This window comes from Ctenocephalides felis, unplaced genomic scaffold (genome assembly GCF_003426905.1).
Source record: "Ctenocephalides felis isolate EL2017-DRISC unplaced genomic scaffold, ASM342690v1 CF-g0.4_SCAFFOLD_03571, whole genome shotgun sequence".
In the NCBI taxonomy this organism is placed as follows: Eukaryota; Metazoa; Arthropoda; class Insecta; order Siphonaptera; family Pulicidae; genus Ctenocephalides; species Ctenocephalides felis.
This window is the reverse complement of record NW_020539725.1, coordinates 10,883,890-10,899,994: the sequence shown is the minus strand read 5'-3', so window position 1 is coordinate 10,899,994 and position 16,105 is coordinate 10,883,890. Positions and strand designations below refer to the sequence as shown.

Sequence of the window (16,105 nt, the reverse complement as noted above, 5' to 3'; positions counted from 1 at the left end):
ACACACACATACACATACATATATCCATACTCTTTTTTTATCTATGCATACATCAATTTTTTCTAAGATATGCCAAAATATTCAGAAACCTCTGAAACGTAATATATATAAAAAAAATCATTTTCGATTTTTTGCGATTAACTTACCCTATGGGAAGATAATAATTAATTAAATGTAAGTGGCATTTTACCTTGAGAAAATTTGCCAAAGTTTCTTAATTAGCATGTGTAAATAAATATATAACTTTATTATTAAAGTATTGAAATTTCGCTGCTTTTAAAATTTGAACTATTGAATTTTTAAGTTTTGGCACGGCCCATTATTTCATTTACGATTTTTTATAGTTAAACCACTTCTCGTAAGTAGTTCATCTTTTAAAAATTTTAAGATTTGAATATAATTAAAATTTTGCAACTTAGTGATGTTATTACAACATAAATACAACATTTTTAGTTTTCACTTCTGTATTTTTTTAAAACTGGCTTAGTCTATATTATATTTATGTTTCTAATTATAAATAATATGCTATATAATATGCTAATAAATAATATAATAAATACAATAAATAATATTAGTTTTGCAACGTTTGCAATATTGCAAAGTTTCAAATGTAGAGAGGTTATTAAAAAACTCTATCCATCTGCTGTATTATATCTCTATGATCGTCTTTGACATATAAACAAATGTCATACTTCGGCGAAGTCATTAATGCGTTGTAGTAGAAATAACATCTAAACATGAAGCACAAATTATTATTTATAGTGATAAGTTTTTGTTTTATTCAAAAATCTTTTAGTGATATTAGTGCAGACAATCCAATAAATGAACAGCCTTCATCGTCTCCAGATTTTGTAGTTAACAAAGATGTCGACACAGAAGTTCAGGTATTATTTTTAAAATTGTTCTATTTTAGTAAAAATGATTTTTTTATTGATCATTAATTAAATTTTAAATACTATTTTAATGTTTTTACCTGTAGTTGGTACTAGTATAAACCTTTCACCCTTTGTCCTTGGAACTAATGCAGGGTTTATCAAAATTGTTTTGTTTATAAATAATCTTTATAAATATACTTTCTCAAAGATGAGTCAGTCAAGTAACAAAATTAATAATAATTAGTTGTGTATGGCGTCATGCCTTAAGGCAAATTGCTGGTACTTCCCGTACCGTAACGAAATGTTCGAGGAATATTAAATGTTTTCATATAGATTATTATAAATACTGTAACATTGTCTAATATTTATAAGAATTATGTAAACTGAATTACAAAGTTAAAATTATTTATTTAAAGTATATACGTTAACGTATATCTAATTAGAACCAAAATTTACAAAAGCAATAATTTTGTCAAAACAAGCACAAAGTTTTTTGAATCATTCAAATCGGATGCTTAGATCTCTCAAAAACTGCCATTTTTTGCCCATTTAGCTTGGTATCTCCGAAACGCCTGGGCCTGCCTTTGCCAAAATCTAATCACCACTTCTCCCTGTCATTACGAACTGAATGTTTTTTAGATCATTCAAATCGGATGCTCCGTTCTCTCAAAAACATGATTTCTATTTTCTGCACTCTGTGCTCCGTATCTCCGAAACGGCTGGACCTGCCTTTGCCAAAAACTAATCAGCACATCTCCCTATCAAGAAGAATCGAATGTTTTTTGAACCATTCAAATCGGTTGATCCGTGCGCCCGAAAACGTGGACGAAAAATTTTATCCATACATACACACACACACATCAATTTTTTTAAGGTATGACAAATGTTCAGAAACCTTCAAAACGTGAAGATATGTAAACAAATTTAATTTTGATTTTTGGACGATTACAATAACTTACCATACGAGAAGTTAATAAACTAGGTGTAAATGGCATTTTGCCTTATGACAAGTGGCAAAAACTTTGCGATATAAATAATTAAGCAATATGAATTGAAATTTATCAACTTTGAAAAATGTGACGCTTTGAAATTTTTATACGACCCATTATTCAAAACTTTGATGAGTTTTAATGATGAAACCATTACTTTTCTTAGGCTCAAAATGTTTCAGGATGTTAAGATCAGGAGCTCTATAATCATAAAATAAAATTTCTCCAAATCGTTAAATAAATTCAAGAATAATTTCCGAAGAAACGGCCCAACCGACCTTTGCTAAATACTAATCAGCACGATCCCCAATTGGCACCTTTCGAATGGTTTTGAAATTTTAAAACTATGTTAAGTATTTTTTGGGAAAACGTGGACGAAATTTTTTTATGCTAATTCTAAGGAAACGGCTCGGCTGATCGTCTCAAAGAACTAATCAACGGTAGCCCTTATCGAGTTTCATCGAATGGCTTTTAAATTTTTAAAATCGGTTCAGCCGTTTTTAGAGACAACGTAGACGAAAGGTCAAAAATCGGCTTGCATATAATTTTGCCAATTATAATGCTAATCGACTCAGAATGAAATATAAAATTATCAAATCAGATCTTTTGGGGAAAACAAACTTCTTCTTAGGGACCAGTGAAATAGATAAATTTTATAAAATTAGAAAGTTTAATTGTTTTTTATTATTTATCAAAAAAAATTAAATGATTACACATTTTCAGTAAAATTTAATCTAGTTATAAACATGATTTTTCACATGAGATTTGTTAGCAAGTTTCTCTGGAAGAGTCATTCTTTTATTTTGAATTAGTTTGAATTAATTGAATATAATTATATATATATATATATATATATATATATATACACATTAGTATGTACATTTCATTAAATTTGCAAATGAATGGCAAATTAATTCTTGAATTGAGCGCATTCTAATTTACGCTGTAGTGTAATTATCATATTACATAATCATTATTTTTAAATGATTATGAAGCAGTGAATATGTTACCTCTTCAAATTAAATCATGTAAAGTAATAAATTATGTTTCGAAAAAGATATTTATTTTTATAAATATGTTATAAATATATTTAAATAAAAGACAAAATTTGGAATTGGCTTTAAGCTAATTAATATGACAATTAATTAACTATTCAATTTTACATCATTTCTAGATCTATACTATAGTCATCTATTAAATATAAATAATCTAATCTTTATAGCTGTTATTATTTATATAACTACTGTTAATATCCTGAAACGAAGACTATTTTTGCATCATTAACAATTTCTTATCGTCGCATGATAAACAAAGTATTAAAAAATAGATCACTTTCATATTTTTTTAAACAAAATCTGGTTATGTGTAATTTAAACAAAATCTAAGTTATGTGTATATGTAGAAGTAAATTGAATTGTAACAGGAGTCTTCAACTTTAGATTTGTTTAAAATTTGATAATAGTTGTATATATAAATACTATTAAGATAGGTTATCAAAAGTTTACTTTTTATTGTAGATATTAGTAATATTTTTAATCTTAAAACATTTCATCATTTATACGTTCTATATTTTGATATGCCATTGAATAAATTATAGCGTAATAAAATGAAATAATTCAACGACATTAAAATTAAAAGATCACCATGTATTGCAGTAATATTACATTTATAGAAAAGTAATAACATATTGCTAGAAGAAAATGTTTGTCATTTCCGAAAGTAATAGAGAAAAATGTGGCCCTTTGGAATAATACGTTAAATAAAAACTCTTTTTAAAGAGTTGAAAAATGCGTATATTTCTCAAATTTTATGTTCATTTTCAGGATTTATGGTACAGAACAATCAGAATCATATTGGTCGTCAAATTCTAACTAAAATAAGAAAAATTTATTTATTTAAAAAGTATACTTATTACATAAGTATGGTTTCTGATGCATATGATTTATGTGTATGCTAATATATAAGTTTTCTATCCCTCATTAATAAATATCAACCATATGTTTAATTAATGAATAATATTTATAGTATAGAGAAATATTACTTCAATCAATATTTTTACATATCTTGAACCTTGTTCAAAATAAACATAATTTTATTGGCTATCAGTCGATAATTACCCAATTTTTGCATATCTTTACGTTTCATAGGTTTCTGAACATTTTGACATACTTGATGTATGTGTGCCTTTGTGTTTTTGAATGAATGTACGGATACAATTGTTCGTCGACGATTTTAAGAACACGGATCCGCCGATTTGAATGATTAAAAAAACATTCGATTCCTATTGATAAGGAGACGAGCTGATTAGTTTTTGGCGAAGGCAAGTGCAGCCATTTCAAAGATACGGGTTTAAAAGTGTCAAAAATGGTAATTCAGTGTTTAAGAGATTTGAGTGTCCGATTTGAATAATTTAAAAAACATTTTACTTGTATTTACGAAATAAAGAATTGATTAATTTTTTGCAAAGGCAGGTCCAGTGGTTTTGCAGATCTAGAAAAAAAGTTTTAAAAAATGCCATTTGGTGGTCAAAAATGAGATTTTAGACAGTGTTGATAAACCAACATGAATGGGTAACAAAAAGTCAAGAAATATCAAAATTTTCAACAAAAGAAGATTACAAAAAATGACTGTTTTCTAGTATTTTCAAAGATGATCAAATTTTGTGAAAAAATATATAATCTCCTAAAAAGTCTTTTTTCCAATATTCAAATTTTTTAAATGTGTTCAAATATTTCATAAATGTTGAAAAAAAATTAAAAATTCTCAGAAAGAATCTGATTTTTTTTCTGAGCTTAACGGTTTAAAAGCCAAGCATTTAGGTATGATCCATTAAAAAATTTGACTTTCTGTCTAGACGATTGAACCGTTGGCGGTTAGCGCAAATGTTGCTGATACCGGTAACACAGAGCTTTTATCACCTTCCTTGAGAGGGTTGGCAGCCATGGCAACGGCTAATCTACCAGAGAATCTGCGCCTGATTAAGGTCATCGAAGCAACTCGAGAGGTACTTTGGAATATTATTTTGTAAATAATTCAACAGATTATATTCAACTTTATTTGATTTTTTAGGTAGTTGCCGGTTTTCGTTATGACTTGACCGTAGAAGTGAGTCAGCCAGGTGATGAACATCACACTTATCCGTGTCGTCTAACTATTTTAGAACGACCGTGGGTAATTACTCAATGGGGCGCCCGCGATAGGAGTCTATTATCAACAAATTGTTCGAATGGTATTGACGCCAATTCCGAAAATAATGAGCTACTTGCATTAGCTCCTAGAACACCTGAACAAGAATCGGAACGCCCTACAGAAACCCCGAAAGTTGAGCCGAATTATGACTCCATAGCAGATTCAGGTGAAAATTGCGCCAACTTTATCTTTAATATATAAAATAAATTTATTTTAAAGAATATCAATTTTTATTTTCAGGTCAAGTTGAAGAATTATTGGAACAGTATACTGATAAGGATCGTGTGACTGTTCCTGATCTTGGCAATAATCCGGATCAAGTGCAAGAGCAAGTAGTAGAACAACAAACAGTCAAAAGCACTGTGCAAAACGTACAGCATAAGAATTTTTTGACAAAAGTAGAAGCTTTGGTAGGCTTGAAAAAATGGTTAGACGACGTTAGAATTATGCAACGTACGACTCAGGAGCCAATTACCTACGATCCAACAGTAAACCCCATTTTTACTCAACCTGATCCTGTTGATTATCATAAAATCGCCGAGGAACAACCAGATGCATTGCATGAACAAATAAAGCAAGCAATTCAAGTAAGATTTTAGAAATTATTTTTTTAAATTAAAAATAAATAAATGTGATTTCTTTTTAAATATAAGAACAGCATTTTATTTTTCAAAATTATTTTTCATATAAAGGGTAAACAAATTGCATTTCACCATCAAGAAGTTACATGAAGCACTCAATATACAAAAATAAGTCTTCCAAGAAGAAATAGTTCAATATGATGCGCGTTCAATCATTTTGTTATATTCACGCAAACTGTTCAGAATAACTCGAAATGCGATTCCAATTTTCAGCCGAAAATAATATTTTGTCCTTTATGAACATATTAAAATTGATTTTTTGTTGTATTTAGGAACAAGAGAAAGAAAATTTAGATAAGGTGAAAGAAGAGAAGGAAGTAGAGCAACCTACTCCTGTGCCCCAGAAGCAAATACCACTTAATGTTATTTCCTTGAACGAGGGTGAAGTTACAGAAAATGCAGAAGAAATAAGGACTCGTCGCGGTTTAGGAAGCTCTACTTCAGTTGATTCTGAAGACCCTTATATTCAAGAATTAATGCAAGGCGCATTTTCGCAATTATCTTCTTCTGCTGGCGCTAGTGATAAAATGAAATTACGCAAGGTTACTGATTGCTCCAAGCAAGTAGTTTCTGGTACTTTGGTTAAATGTAATTTGCATATCAGTGGAGTTGATGATGAGCATGAACATGAGTGTGAAGTTAAAATATGGGTAAGGCAATGGTTAAAAGATAGTAAAGAGACAGATATAACCTGTGCAAAATATAACAAACAAGGAGAGAAAATTGGCAAAAAGAAATATCAGTTTAGAGCCAAAAAACAGTCAAAACGATCAGTTGATAGTGAACCTTCAGATAAACTTCCACTACGTGGAGGAGTTAAACCAGCTGATGCTAATGACCCATACATTCAAAATTTAATGCAAGGTGCATTGGCACAATTGGCGTTGTCAGAAGGATCTAGTGACAGAATAAAACTTCATGAAGTTACAGATTGCACTAAGCAAACAGTATCAGGGAGTATAGTTAATTGTGTAATAGTTTTGGAGGGTTTAACAGACAATAAACATAACTGTGAAGTAAGAATTTGGGACAGGCCTTGGTCGGATGATGCTAAAGAAACTGATATCAAATGCTCTGAAGTTGATCAAAATGGTGTTTTAGGAAGTGAAAAGAAATATGAGTTCAAATCACAAGTTAGAGTTGAAAGGGATTCTGTAAGGGCTTTTGGTGCACCAAGTCCAACAGATGAAAATAATATTTACGTTCAAGAACTCATGCAAACTGCAATGGCACAAATTGCCATGTCAGAAGGAGCTGGGGATAGGCTACAACTTCATAAACTTAAAGATTGCACAACACAAGTTGTAGCAGGAACTGCTACTAAGTGTACTATGGTTGTAGAAGGATTATCAGAAAATAACAAGCATCATTGTGAAGTTTCAGTCTGGGATAGACCTTGGTTGAAGGATGCTAAAGAAACCACAGTCAAATGCTCTGAAGTTGATGAAAATGGTATAAAAGGCAGTGAGAAGAAATATGAATTTAAGCCAAAAATCCGAGTTGAACGTGACACACCTATACTAGTTGGAGGACCAACTCATGCTGATTCGAATGATCCATATATTCAAAATCTAATGCAGAGTGCATTCAATCAATTAACCACTGCAGAAGGAGCAAATGATAAAGCAAAATTGCATAAATTGGAAGATTGTACAACTCAGGTTGTAGCTGGAAGTTTAATTAAATGCACTATGCATATTGAAAAGTTATCATCTGATGAAAGGCATTCATGTGAAGTAAAAATTTGGGACAGGCCATGGTTGCCCGATTCTAGAGAAACAGATATCACTTGCTCTCAGCTTGTTGACAATAACATTAAGAGTAATAATCAAAAAACTTACAAATTCAGAGCAAACCAGCGAGTACAAAGGTCTACCAATGATAATAAAGAGAATTCAAGAATTCGTAAGGTACGAGGGATTCCAGGAGGCGTAAGCCAGGCAGATCCTGAAGAAACATATATTCAGGACTTAATGAAGGATGCTTTTGCACAATTAGTCACAGTTAATGCAGGAGGAAGTAGTGCTGTTTTGCATAAAGTAACAGATTGTACAAAACAAACTGTTGCTGGAAGTCTAGTAAAATGCAAAATACATGTGCATGGTTTGGGTGCAAATGAAAAACATAAATGTGAAGTTAAGGTTTGGGACAGGCCCTGGTTGCCTGACGCTCGGGAGACCGATATTACTTGTTCTGAAATAGATAATAATAATATTAAAAGTAAAGAGAGTAAAACATATAAATTCAAGGCAAATAAGCGTGTTCAAAGATCTGTTGAAGATATGAATGATGAGATAATTAAACATGTAAAAGGAGGTATAAAGACTGTGGATCCAAATGATGGTTATATACAGGAACTAATGAAGGATGCTTTTGCTCAGCTAATCACAGCCAATGCAGGAGGAAGTAACGCCATTTTACACGAAGTGAGAGATTGTACGAAACAAACTGTTGAAGGAAGTCTTGTAAAATGTCAGATACATGTCCATGGTTTGGGCGAAAATAAGAAACATGAATGTGCTGTGAAAGTTTGGGATAGGCCATGGTTGCCAGATTCCAGAGAAACAGATATCACATGCTCCCAACTTGTTGACAATAATATTAAAAGTGACAAACAAAAAACTTATAAATTTGTAGCAAATCGTCGGGTACAAAGATCTACCAATGATATTAATGAGATTTCAAGAAATCGTGAGGTACGTGGAATTCCGGGAGGCATAAGCCAGGCGGATCCTGAAGAAGCATATATTCAGGACTTAATGAAGGATGCTTTTGCGCAATTAGTCACAGTTAATGCAGGAGGAAGTAGTGCTGTTTTGCATAAAGTAACGGATTGTACAAAACAAACTGTTGCTGGAAGTCTAGTAAAATGCAAAATACATGTGCATGGACTGGGTGCAAATGAAAAACATGAATGTGAAGTTAAGGTTTGGGACAGACCCTGGTTACCCGACGCTCGAGAGACCGATATTACTTGTTCTGAAATAGATGACAATAATGTTAAAAGTGAAAAGAGTAAAACATATAAATTCAAGGCAAATAAGCGTGTTCAAAGATCTGTTGAAGGTAATAAACGAATTCTACGTGATATTTACCGCATGAAACGCAGCGCTCGTGGAGCTCCCAAGGAAGTAGATTCTGATGATGCATACGTTCAAGAATTGATGAAGGATGCTTTTGCTCAATTAGTTACTGCAAATGCAGGAAGTAGTGATGCTTCTCTACATAAAGTAACAAGTTGTACAAAGCAAACCGTAGCTGGAAGTTTAGTCAAATGTAAAATAATCGCACACGGTTTGGGAACAAGTGAAAAACATGAATGCGACGTTAAAGTTTGGGACAGACCTTGGTTGCCAGATGCACGAGAAACGGACATTACTTGCACTCAAATTACAGGTGACAATGTTAAAAGCAGTGAAAGTAAAACATACAAATTTCTAGCGAACCAGCGTGCTCAGCGCAGTATAAGACGTATGAAGCGCAGTGCACATGGAGCATCAAAAAAAGTTGATTCTGACAATAGTTACATCCAAGAACTTATGATGGGAGCATTCAATCAGCTAGTATCTACTAATGCAGAAACGAATGATGCTGTTTTACATAAAGTTTCCGATTGTACTAAGCAAACTGTAGCAGGAACCATTGTTAAATGTAAATTACAAATTCATGTCAGTGGCACAAAACACGAATGTGAAATTAAAGTATGGGATAGGCCGTGGATACCAGACGCGCGGGAAACTGATGCTACTTGTACAGAGGTAATTAATTAAACATTTTATTATGAATTAACAACAATTAGTCGGGATAATTGTGAATGAAATTAAAAAAATCTATTGCAGCTATCTGAAACAAACACATCAAAAGGCGAGCCAAAGTTATATGAATTCCGAAACAGCGAGCGAAAAGAGCGCTCGTCGAATATTTTCGAACACAGTATGACGCACGAGGACATGAAAACATGGCGTTTGTTCGCTAAGTTTACTCAGAAACATGAAAAACGATATGATGCGGATGAAGCTCGCTACCGATTCAATATTTTCAAGGTATAATTATATAATAAACTAGTGGTGTATGGCATTGTGCCTTAAGGGAAATTGCTGGAACTTACCCGTACCAATTTTTTTTTTTTTTTTAAGATTTTTTAACTTTGAAAAATTAGATTTTTGAGAAATTTTAAATTTTTGATAAAACAGATTTTGATAGAAAATAAACTTGGAATTTTTTTTTTATTTAAAAATATATTAGAAATTATGAACTTTTTTTAAAGAAATCACACTGCTTTAGCTGCATAGAGACGCAAAATCTAAGCGCGCAAGCGCCGCGTCGCGGTCTAACGGACAAACGATGTTACAGAACCCATAGTAATGTAAACAAAATTGATACACATTATTAAAATCTCCATAAAATATCTGATAATTTGATGTGCATATGTCTAATGAACATTTTTGACCGCCAAATGGTATTTTGTTTTACTTTTTTACTAGATCTCCGAAACCGCTAGACCTGCCTTTCCAAAAGTTTAGTCAGTTCTTTATCTTGTCAATACAAGTAAAATGTTTTTTGAATTATTAAAATCGGCTAGCTTGCTTTCGCCAAAAAATAATCAGTACGTCTCATTATCAATACGAATCGAATGTTTTTTGAATAATTGAAATCGGTTGAACTGTGTTCCCGAAATCGTCGACGAATATTATTTGTATCCGTACACATACATCCATTTTTTCTAAGGTATGCCAAAATGTTCAGAAGGTTTTGAAACGTAAAGATATATAAAAAAATTCATTTTCGATTTTTTTGCGATTACTATAAACTTACCCCACGGGAATTTAATAATATTTTTGTAAAAATGTTTTCTACTGAATTTCAGAAATTTGATTTGCTAAATTTATGTTCTCTTGACGTTTCAAGTCATTCTGAATCATTTCAAATCAAAATTAGAAAAAGTATGTGTGTTCGGGTGTAGGCAAAATTTGATCTTTCGTCAAAGTTTTCTCAAGCACAGATATCAAAATGTTAAAACCCAGTTGATGAAATTTCATAACATTTAAACTATTTATCGAATATAACTAATATGAAATTTGTACAAAATTGTTATATCTGCAATATCAACTCGATATCCTTATAAATCACTTATACTAATAAATTGATTTTTTATTGATTTAGTCAATTATTTTCACATATCAAAAAGTTCATGCAACATGTCTTTAAAGCAAAATGACACTTACACCTGGTTTTATATTACTATTATACTAAGGGGCATAAGAAGTTTTTTTAAGAATACTCTATACTCTAAAGGGTTTGGTCGTGTTTCCATACAGAATTGGCCCTACCCTGGAATTTAAATGATTTTGATGCCATTCCATGGCATGCTATAAAATGGCATTAAAATCATTTAAATTATAGGGTGGGGCCAATTTTGAATGGAAACACGACGAAACCTTTTGTACTAATATTTTTTATTAGGGATATAAATGGCATATTTTTCTTATTGGGCATATATTGACATTTTTGTTGATAGGCAAAAATTAATAATATAATATTTCATTATTCTAAATTATCTTATAAATATTGTCTAGAAATATCACAATATTGATAATACTTAACTATATTTTTCATAAAAATTTGTAAGTGATATTTAACTTTGTTCATTGTAGAAGTAAGAAAAATAACAAGACTTTAATTTTTCCTAATTAAATTTGTTTCATTTTAGGAAAATTTGAAACGTATCGAGAGATTGAATCGCGGTGAATTGGGTACAGCCCATTATGGCATCACTCAATTTTCCGATTTGACTCCTGAAGAATTCAAGTCGCGACATACAGGACTTTTACCAAGAACTCAGCGGTCAGGTAAATATTTGTACTAAAGCTTTTAATATTTAATTTATAATAGTATTTAAAAAATTGTTAACAAAATATCAAATCAATGTAAATATTTTTTTACATTGCTAAAAAAAATTCATTCTGTTTCATTTGATTATTCATTTAAATCATCCGAATTCATTTATTTATATCTAATGATAGTAGTAGGTTAATTGTTTTTATACACTCAAATTGATTAAGTTATATGAAAGCTGTTGAAATAATTCCGATAGTTGTGTGCAAAGCATTCCAATAGTCAATGCAAGCATTTATATATTTTTATACCATTTATTATCATATTTGTAGTTAATTAATTTGTTTGCTGCTATATTTTATGTTTTTATTTCAGATAATGAATTACCTCATGCTTCTGCACAAATTCCTAGCGACATATTTCTTCCTGAGTCTTTTGATTGGAGAGATCATGGTGCTGTTACAAAAGTTAAAGACCAGGGAAGCTGTGGAAGTTGCTGGGCTTTCAGTGTCACTGGTAACATAGAAGGCCTTGAAGCTATAAGATCTGGAAAACTGCAAGAATTTTCAGAGCAAGAATTAGTGGATTGTGATTCTATTGATGATGGATGTGGTGGAGGCTTACCAGACAATGCTTACAAGTTAGCAAACTTAATATATTTTTCTTGATTTTTTCATATATGAATAGTGTTTCAGTAGTGAAAATTTTTATATACATTTCTATCGTTTTGTCTAATAATTGAATATTTATATAATAAAATTAATTTGAATATAACTAAGTGATCTGGAGATAACTTTAATTAATGTACTATAACCTTTTTTGTCTATTTATGATTTTACATTTTATATTTTTATTTTATGTCAAATTGGACTACATTAATTGAAGTTATCTTTAAATGATACTTTAATCAGTAGATAATTGTTACCTAAGTTTATTTGCAATTGTAATTAAACAATATTCTTTAGAGCCATTGAGCAGCTGGGGGGTTTGGAATCCGAATCGGACTACCCATATGAAGGTAAAAAAGAAAAATGTCATTTTGATCCCTCAGCAACTCGAGTTCAAGTGAGCGGAGCTGTTGATTTACCACAAAATGAAACTGAAATTGCGTTGTGGCTTGTGAAGAATGGACCCATATCTATTGGCAAGTACAATAGATTTAATAAAATACATATATTTAAATTGTTTATGTCACAATATTCTAATAAAAAAACATTTGTAAAACATTAGGCATCAATGCCAATGCTATGCAGTTCTATCGTGGAGGAGTATCTCATCCTTGGAAGATCTTGTGCAAGCCTTCTAGTTTGGACCACGGAGTACTTATTGTGGGCTATGGCGTACATAGTAAGTAATTTTTTAATCATATTTAAATAACATTAATCACAATAGTAAAACTGAAATGATTAATATGAATCAAGTATACTATTAGATTTATTACAAGAATATTTAAAATCTGGTAAATTGTCAATGCTGTCGTTATTATTATCAGAATTAAAATTTTCAAACAGTTTGCGATTATTTCAAATACATCATGATTTTATTTGCAAATTAACGATTGTTTTGACTGTTTTTAATATTATCCATGGCCAGTAAGTAAGTGCGGATTTTTGTCAGAAACTCAAATATATTTTTTCATAAAACTAAATAGCTTTATTAACTTCCCGAAGGAGAGGTTTATGTTTTCATCAAAAAATCCGAATTGGTAATTTTATGTTTTCTCGACGTTTCAAGCCATTCTGAATCGAATGAGACCAAATTTGGAAAAATTATGTGTGTGTGTGTGGACATATTTTTTGCCGTAAATCGACGTTTTTCCAAAAACGGCTGGACCGATTTCAAAAATTTAAAAACCATTCGATGCATCTCGATGAGGGCTATCGCTTGTCAATTTTGTGCGACGATCGGCCAAGCCGTTTCCTTATAAATCGCAAATAAGTGAAAAAAAATTCGTCTACGTTTTGAAAGATACCATAGTCTTCTAGATCATACTAAAATATTACGGCCCTACAAAACTGGTTTAGCTTTAAAAATTCGTCAAAGTTTGTAAAAATTAGTATGGTCTTTTTGGCATTTATCAAAATTAGAATTTTCATCGACGTTAGCTCAAAAACGCCTGAACCGATTTCAGATATTTAAAAACCATTTGATGTATCTCGATGAGGATTATCGTTTCTCAGTTTTGTGCAACGATCGGCCGAGCCGTTTCTTTGTAATTTGGAAAAAAGTGTTAAACCTTTCGTCCACATTTAAGCTATCGAACCGATTTTAAAAAATCAAAAACTGTTCGAAAGATATTAGTTGGGAATGATACTGATTAGTTTTAGGTGAAAAAATTAACTGTTGAAAAAAAAATTTAGGCCGATTTTTATGGAACTTTTTTTGACGATATATATCATGATCTTATAGAACTTACTGAATTTTTTTACGGCCTTACGACAAGTAGTTTAATTTTAAAAATTCATCAAAGTTTGAGAAAATGAGTAGTTTTTTTGACGTTTGTAAAAAAAAAAAAATTAGATGATTTAGTTATAATTATTGATTAATTAAAATTATTGATTTTTGAAAATTTGCTTCTAGAAAATACAGCGAGTTAACGTGTTCGTTCGTTCGTTTGCAATGATGTGTAATAAATCCACTCGGAATGCTTTTAATCACTCATAAATTAATTTATTTTTTATTGATTAAGTCGATTATTTGCACATATCCGGAAGTTCATGTAATTTACCTCAAGGCTAAATACCAAACCAACTAGTTCTGTAATGTATTGTACATGCTATTAAATGACTTTTGTCATCTTAAAAACAGCATCATTATACTAGTATACCATTTTCATAAAACTTCTGGCTTTTATTAGTAAAAAAGTGAAACAGAGACAATTTGGCACCATAATAATCATTAAATTTTTTACCTTTAATTTTTGTAAAGATTGAGACAAAAAGTAATCAGAAGGTACAACACCAGGATTATATGATGAATGTGGTTAAACATTCCGAGTGGACAAAGATATCATGTCAATAGTTGAATAAATCACTGTGTTGTTTAATTTCGTTAATTGTTTTACATTAGAATTGGTTTGTTTGGTTGGATGGTAAGAGTAAAAGTAGACAATTTCTTTGTAGTCAACTCTAACTGAACGACCAGAGCGTTTTTCATCTATGAGTAAAAAATCACCAAAATAAAATTTGGCAAACCAATTTTGGCACTGCCTTTTTTAAAAGATTATCACAATAAACAGCGCAAAACTGTTTGTGAGCTTAAGGTACTTAAATGTACAGTTGTAATAAATATTGTAATTAAAAAGGTACTTAAGTTAAGCTACTCAAGCTAGCACTATTCCATTCACATCATTAACTTTGCAGAAAAAAAATCAAAATATGACAAAAGTTTTCGATTTGATTTCGCATCTTTCAACGAACGCCAAACGAAACTACGCAATTGATCAAAAACCGGTAATTTATTTTACTGATTGACAGCTGAATTGCCTAACATCCAATAACAAAAACTATTTACAATTGAACTACGTCAGAAAACCTGAAAATTCAATTACAACTATATAGGAGTGAAAGCCGCACTTACTTAATTGCCAACCTGATGCATCCCTTTTGAAATCGTATATAATGTTTAACTTCCCGAAGGAAACGTTTATGTTTTCATTAAAAAATCCGATTCGCTAAAATTGAAAACATTATTTCAGCATATCCAAAATTCAACAAGACTATGCCATACTGGATCATAAAAAATTCATGGGGTCCCCGCTGGGGCGAACAAGGATATTACCGAGTATACCGTGGTGATGGAACTTGCGGAGTGGACCAAATGGCTACTTCAGCGGTTTTGGATAAACCAGTTGTTAACTAGACAAAAAAACACCAAGTGCCAAATATGATCCTGTCCAAACCTTTCCATGTTTATAAGTAGTCTCCAAACAAATTATCTTCGGCGACTGAAATATTGGACAACTTGCATGCATTTTTGACTATTTTAAATTAAACAGTTCAGCATTGTTTCTGACTGGCAGAACAAACAAATGTCGATCAAATATTACAATTCGATGTGCTCTTAATTTGCATAAATATAGATATTATAACTAATTCAAAAAGCAATCTGCTATTAAAATGAGGATATAAAGGAGCAAGTCGTTCAGTTTTCCTTTCAACATGTTAAAATATCGATCAACATAAGAATACTCTTTAGAATTAATAAAATGATATTTGAATCTACTCTCTTAATTAGGGATATGCATTGATTATTGATAGAAGTAGTGATTACTACTGAATCTAAAAGCAAATGGAGGGAATATAAAAAAGAATTGATTTATTTGTGGTGGGACAGAAATAGAAAATATAATCAACTATAAACTAGTATTTGGCAAATTTATAAATGAAATTGTATATATAATTCCATACACAGCATTTGATAAAAAAAAATGATATTTTTTCTTAAATATCATTTTCAAGGAACTTTAATAATCACTACGTCCTACCAATAAAAATATAACAACGTGTAAGTAATATTATTTATGAATATAATCTATTGGAACCCCAATGGATTATTTTGGTGTTTACTTATATGT

At 30.9% G+C, this 16,105-nt stretch overlaps 1 protein-coding gene across 1 annotated transcript; it reads left to right on the top strand.

Annotated features, from left to right (window-relative positions):
* The first annotated feature begins 721 nt into the window (after positions 1 to 721).
* Positions 722 to 15,867, top strand: LOC113386980. The gene is made up of 11 exons (XM_026624735.1): positions 722 to 884; positions 4,719 to 4,868; positions 4,934 to 5,219; positions 5,294 to 5,640; positions 5,967 to 9,452; positions 9,534 to 9,737; positions 11,405 to 11,543; positions 11,905 to 12,169; positions 12,495 to 12,673; positions 12,760 to 12,876; positions 15,227 to 15,867. Exons 1-11 carry the CDS (start codon positions 738 to 740, stop codon positions 15,388 to 15,390), a joined length of 5,484 nt encoding a protein of 1,827 aa, XP_026480520.1. The 5' UTR covers positions 722 to 737; the 3' UTR covers positions 15,391 to 15,867.
* The last annotated feature ends 238 nt before the right edge of the window (positions 15,868 to 16,105 follow it).

What these genes read in the sequence shown, in the direction of transcription:
- LOC113386980 (XM_026624735.1), top strand. Translation starts at nt 738, where the DNA reads ATGAAGCACAAATTATTATTTATAGTGATAAGTTTTTGTTTTATTCAA. An exon ending in AAATAAAGCAAGCAATTCAA is followed by an intron (nt 5,641 to 5,966) that starts GTAAGATTTTAG and finishes TGTTGTATTTAG; the next exon opens with GAACAAGAGAAAGAAAATTT. An exon ending in ACCGATTCAATATTTTCAAG is followed by an intron (nt 9,738 to 11,404) that starts GTATAATTATAT and finishes GTTTCATTTTAG; the next exon opens with GAAAATTTGAAACGTATCGA.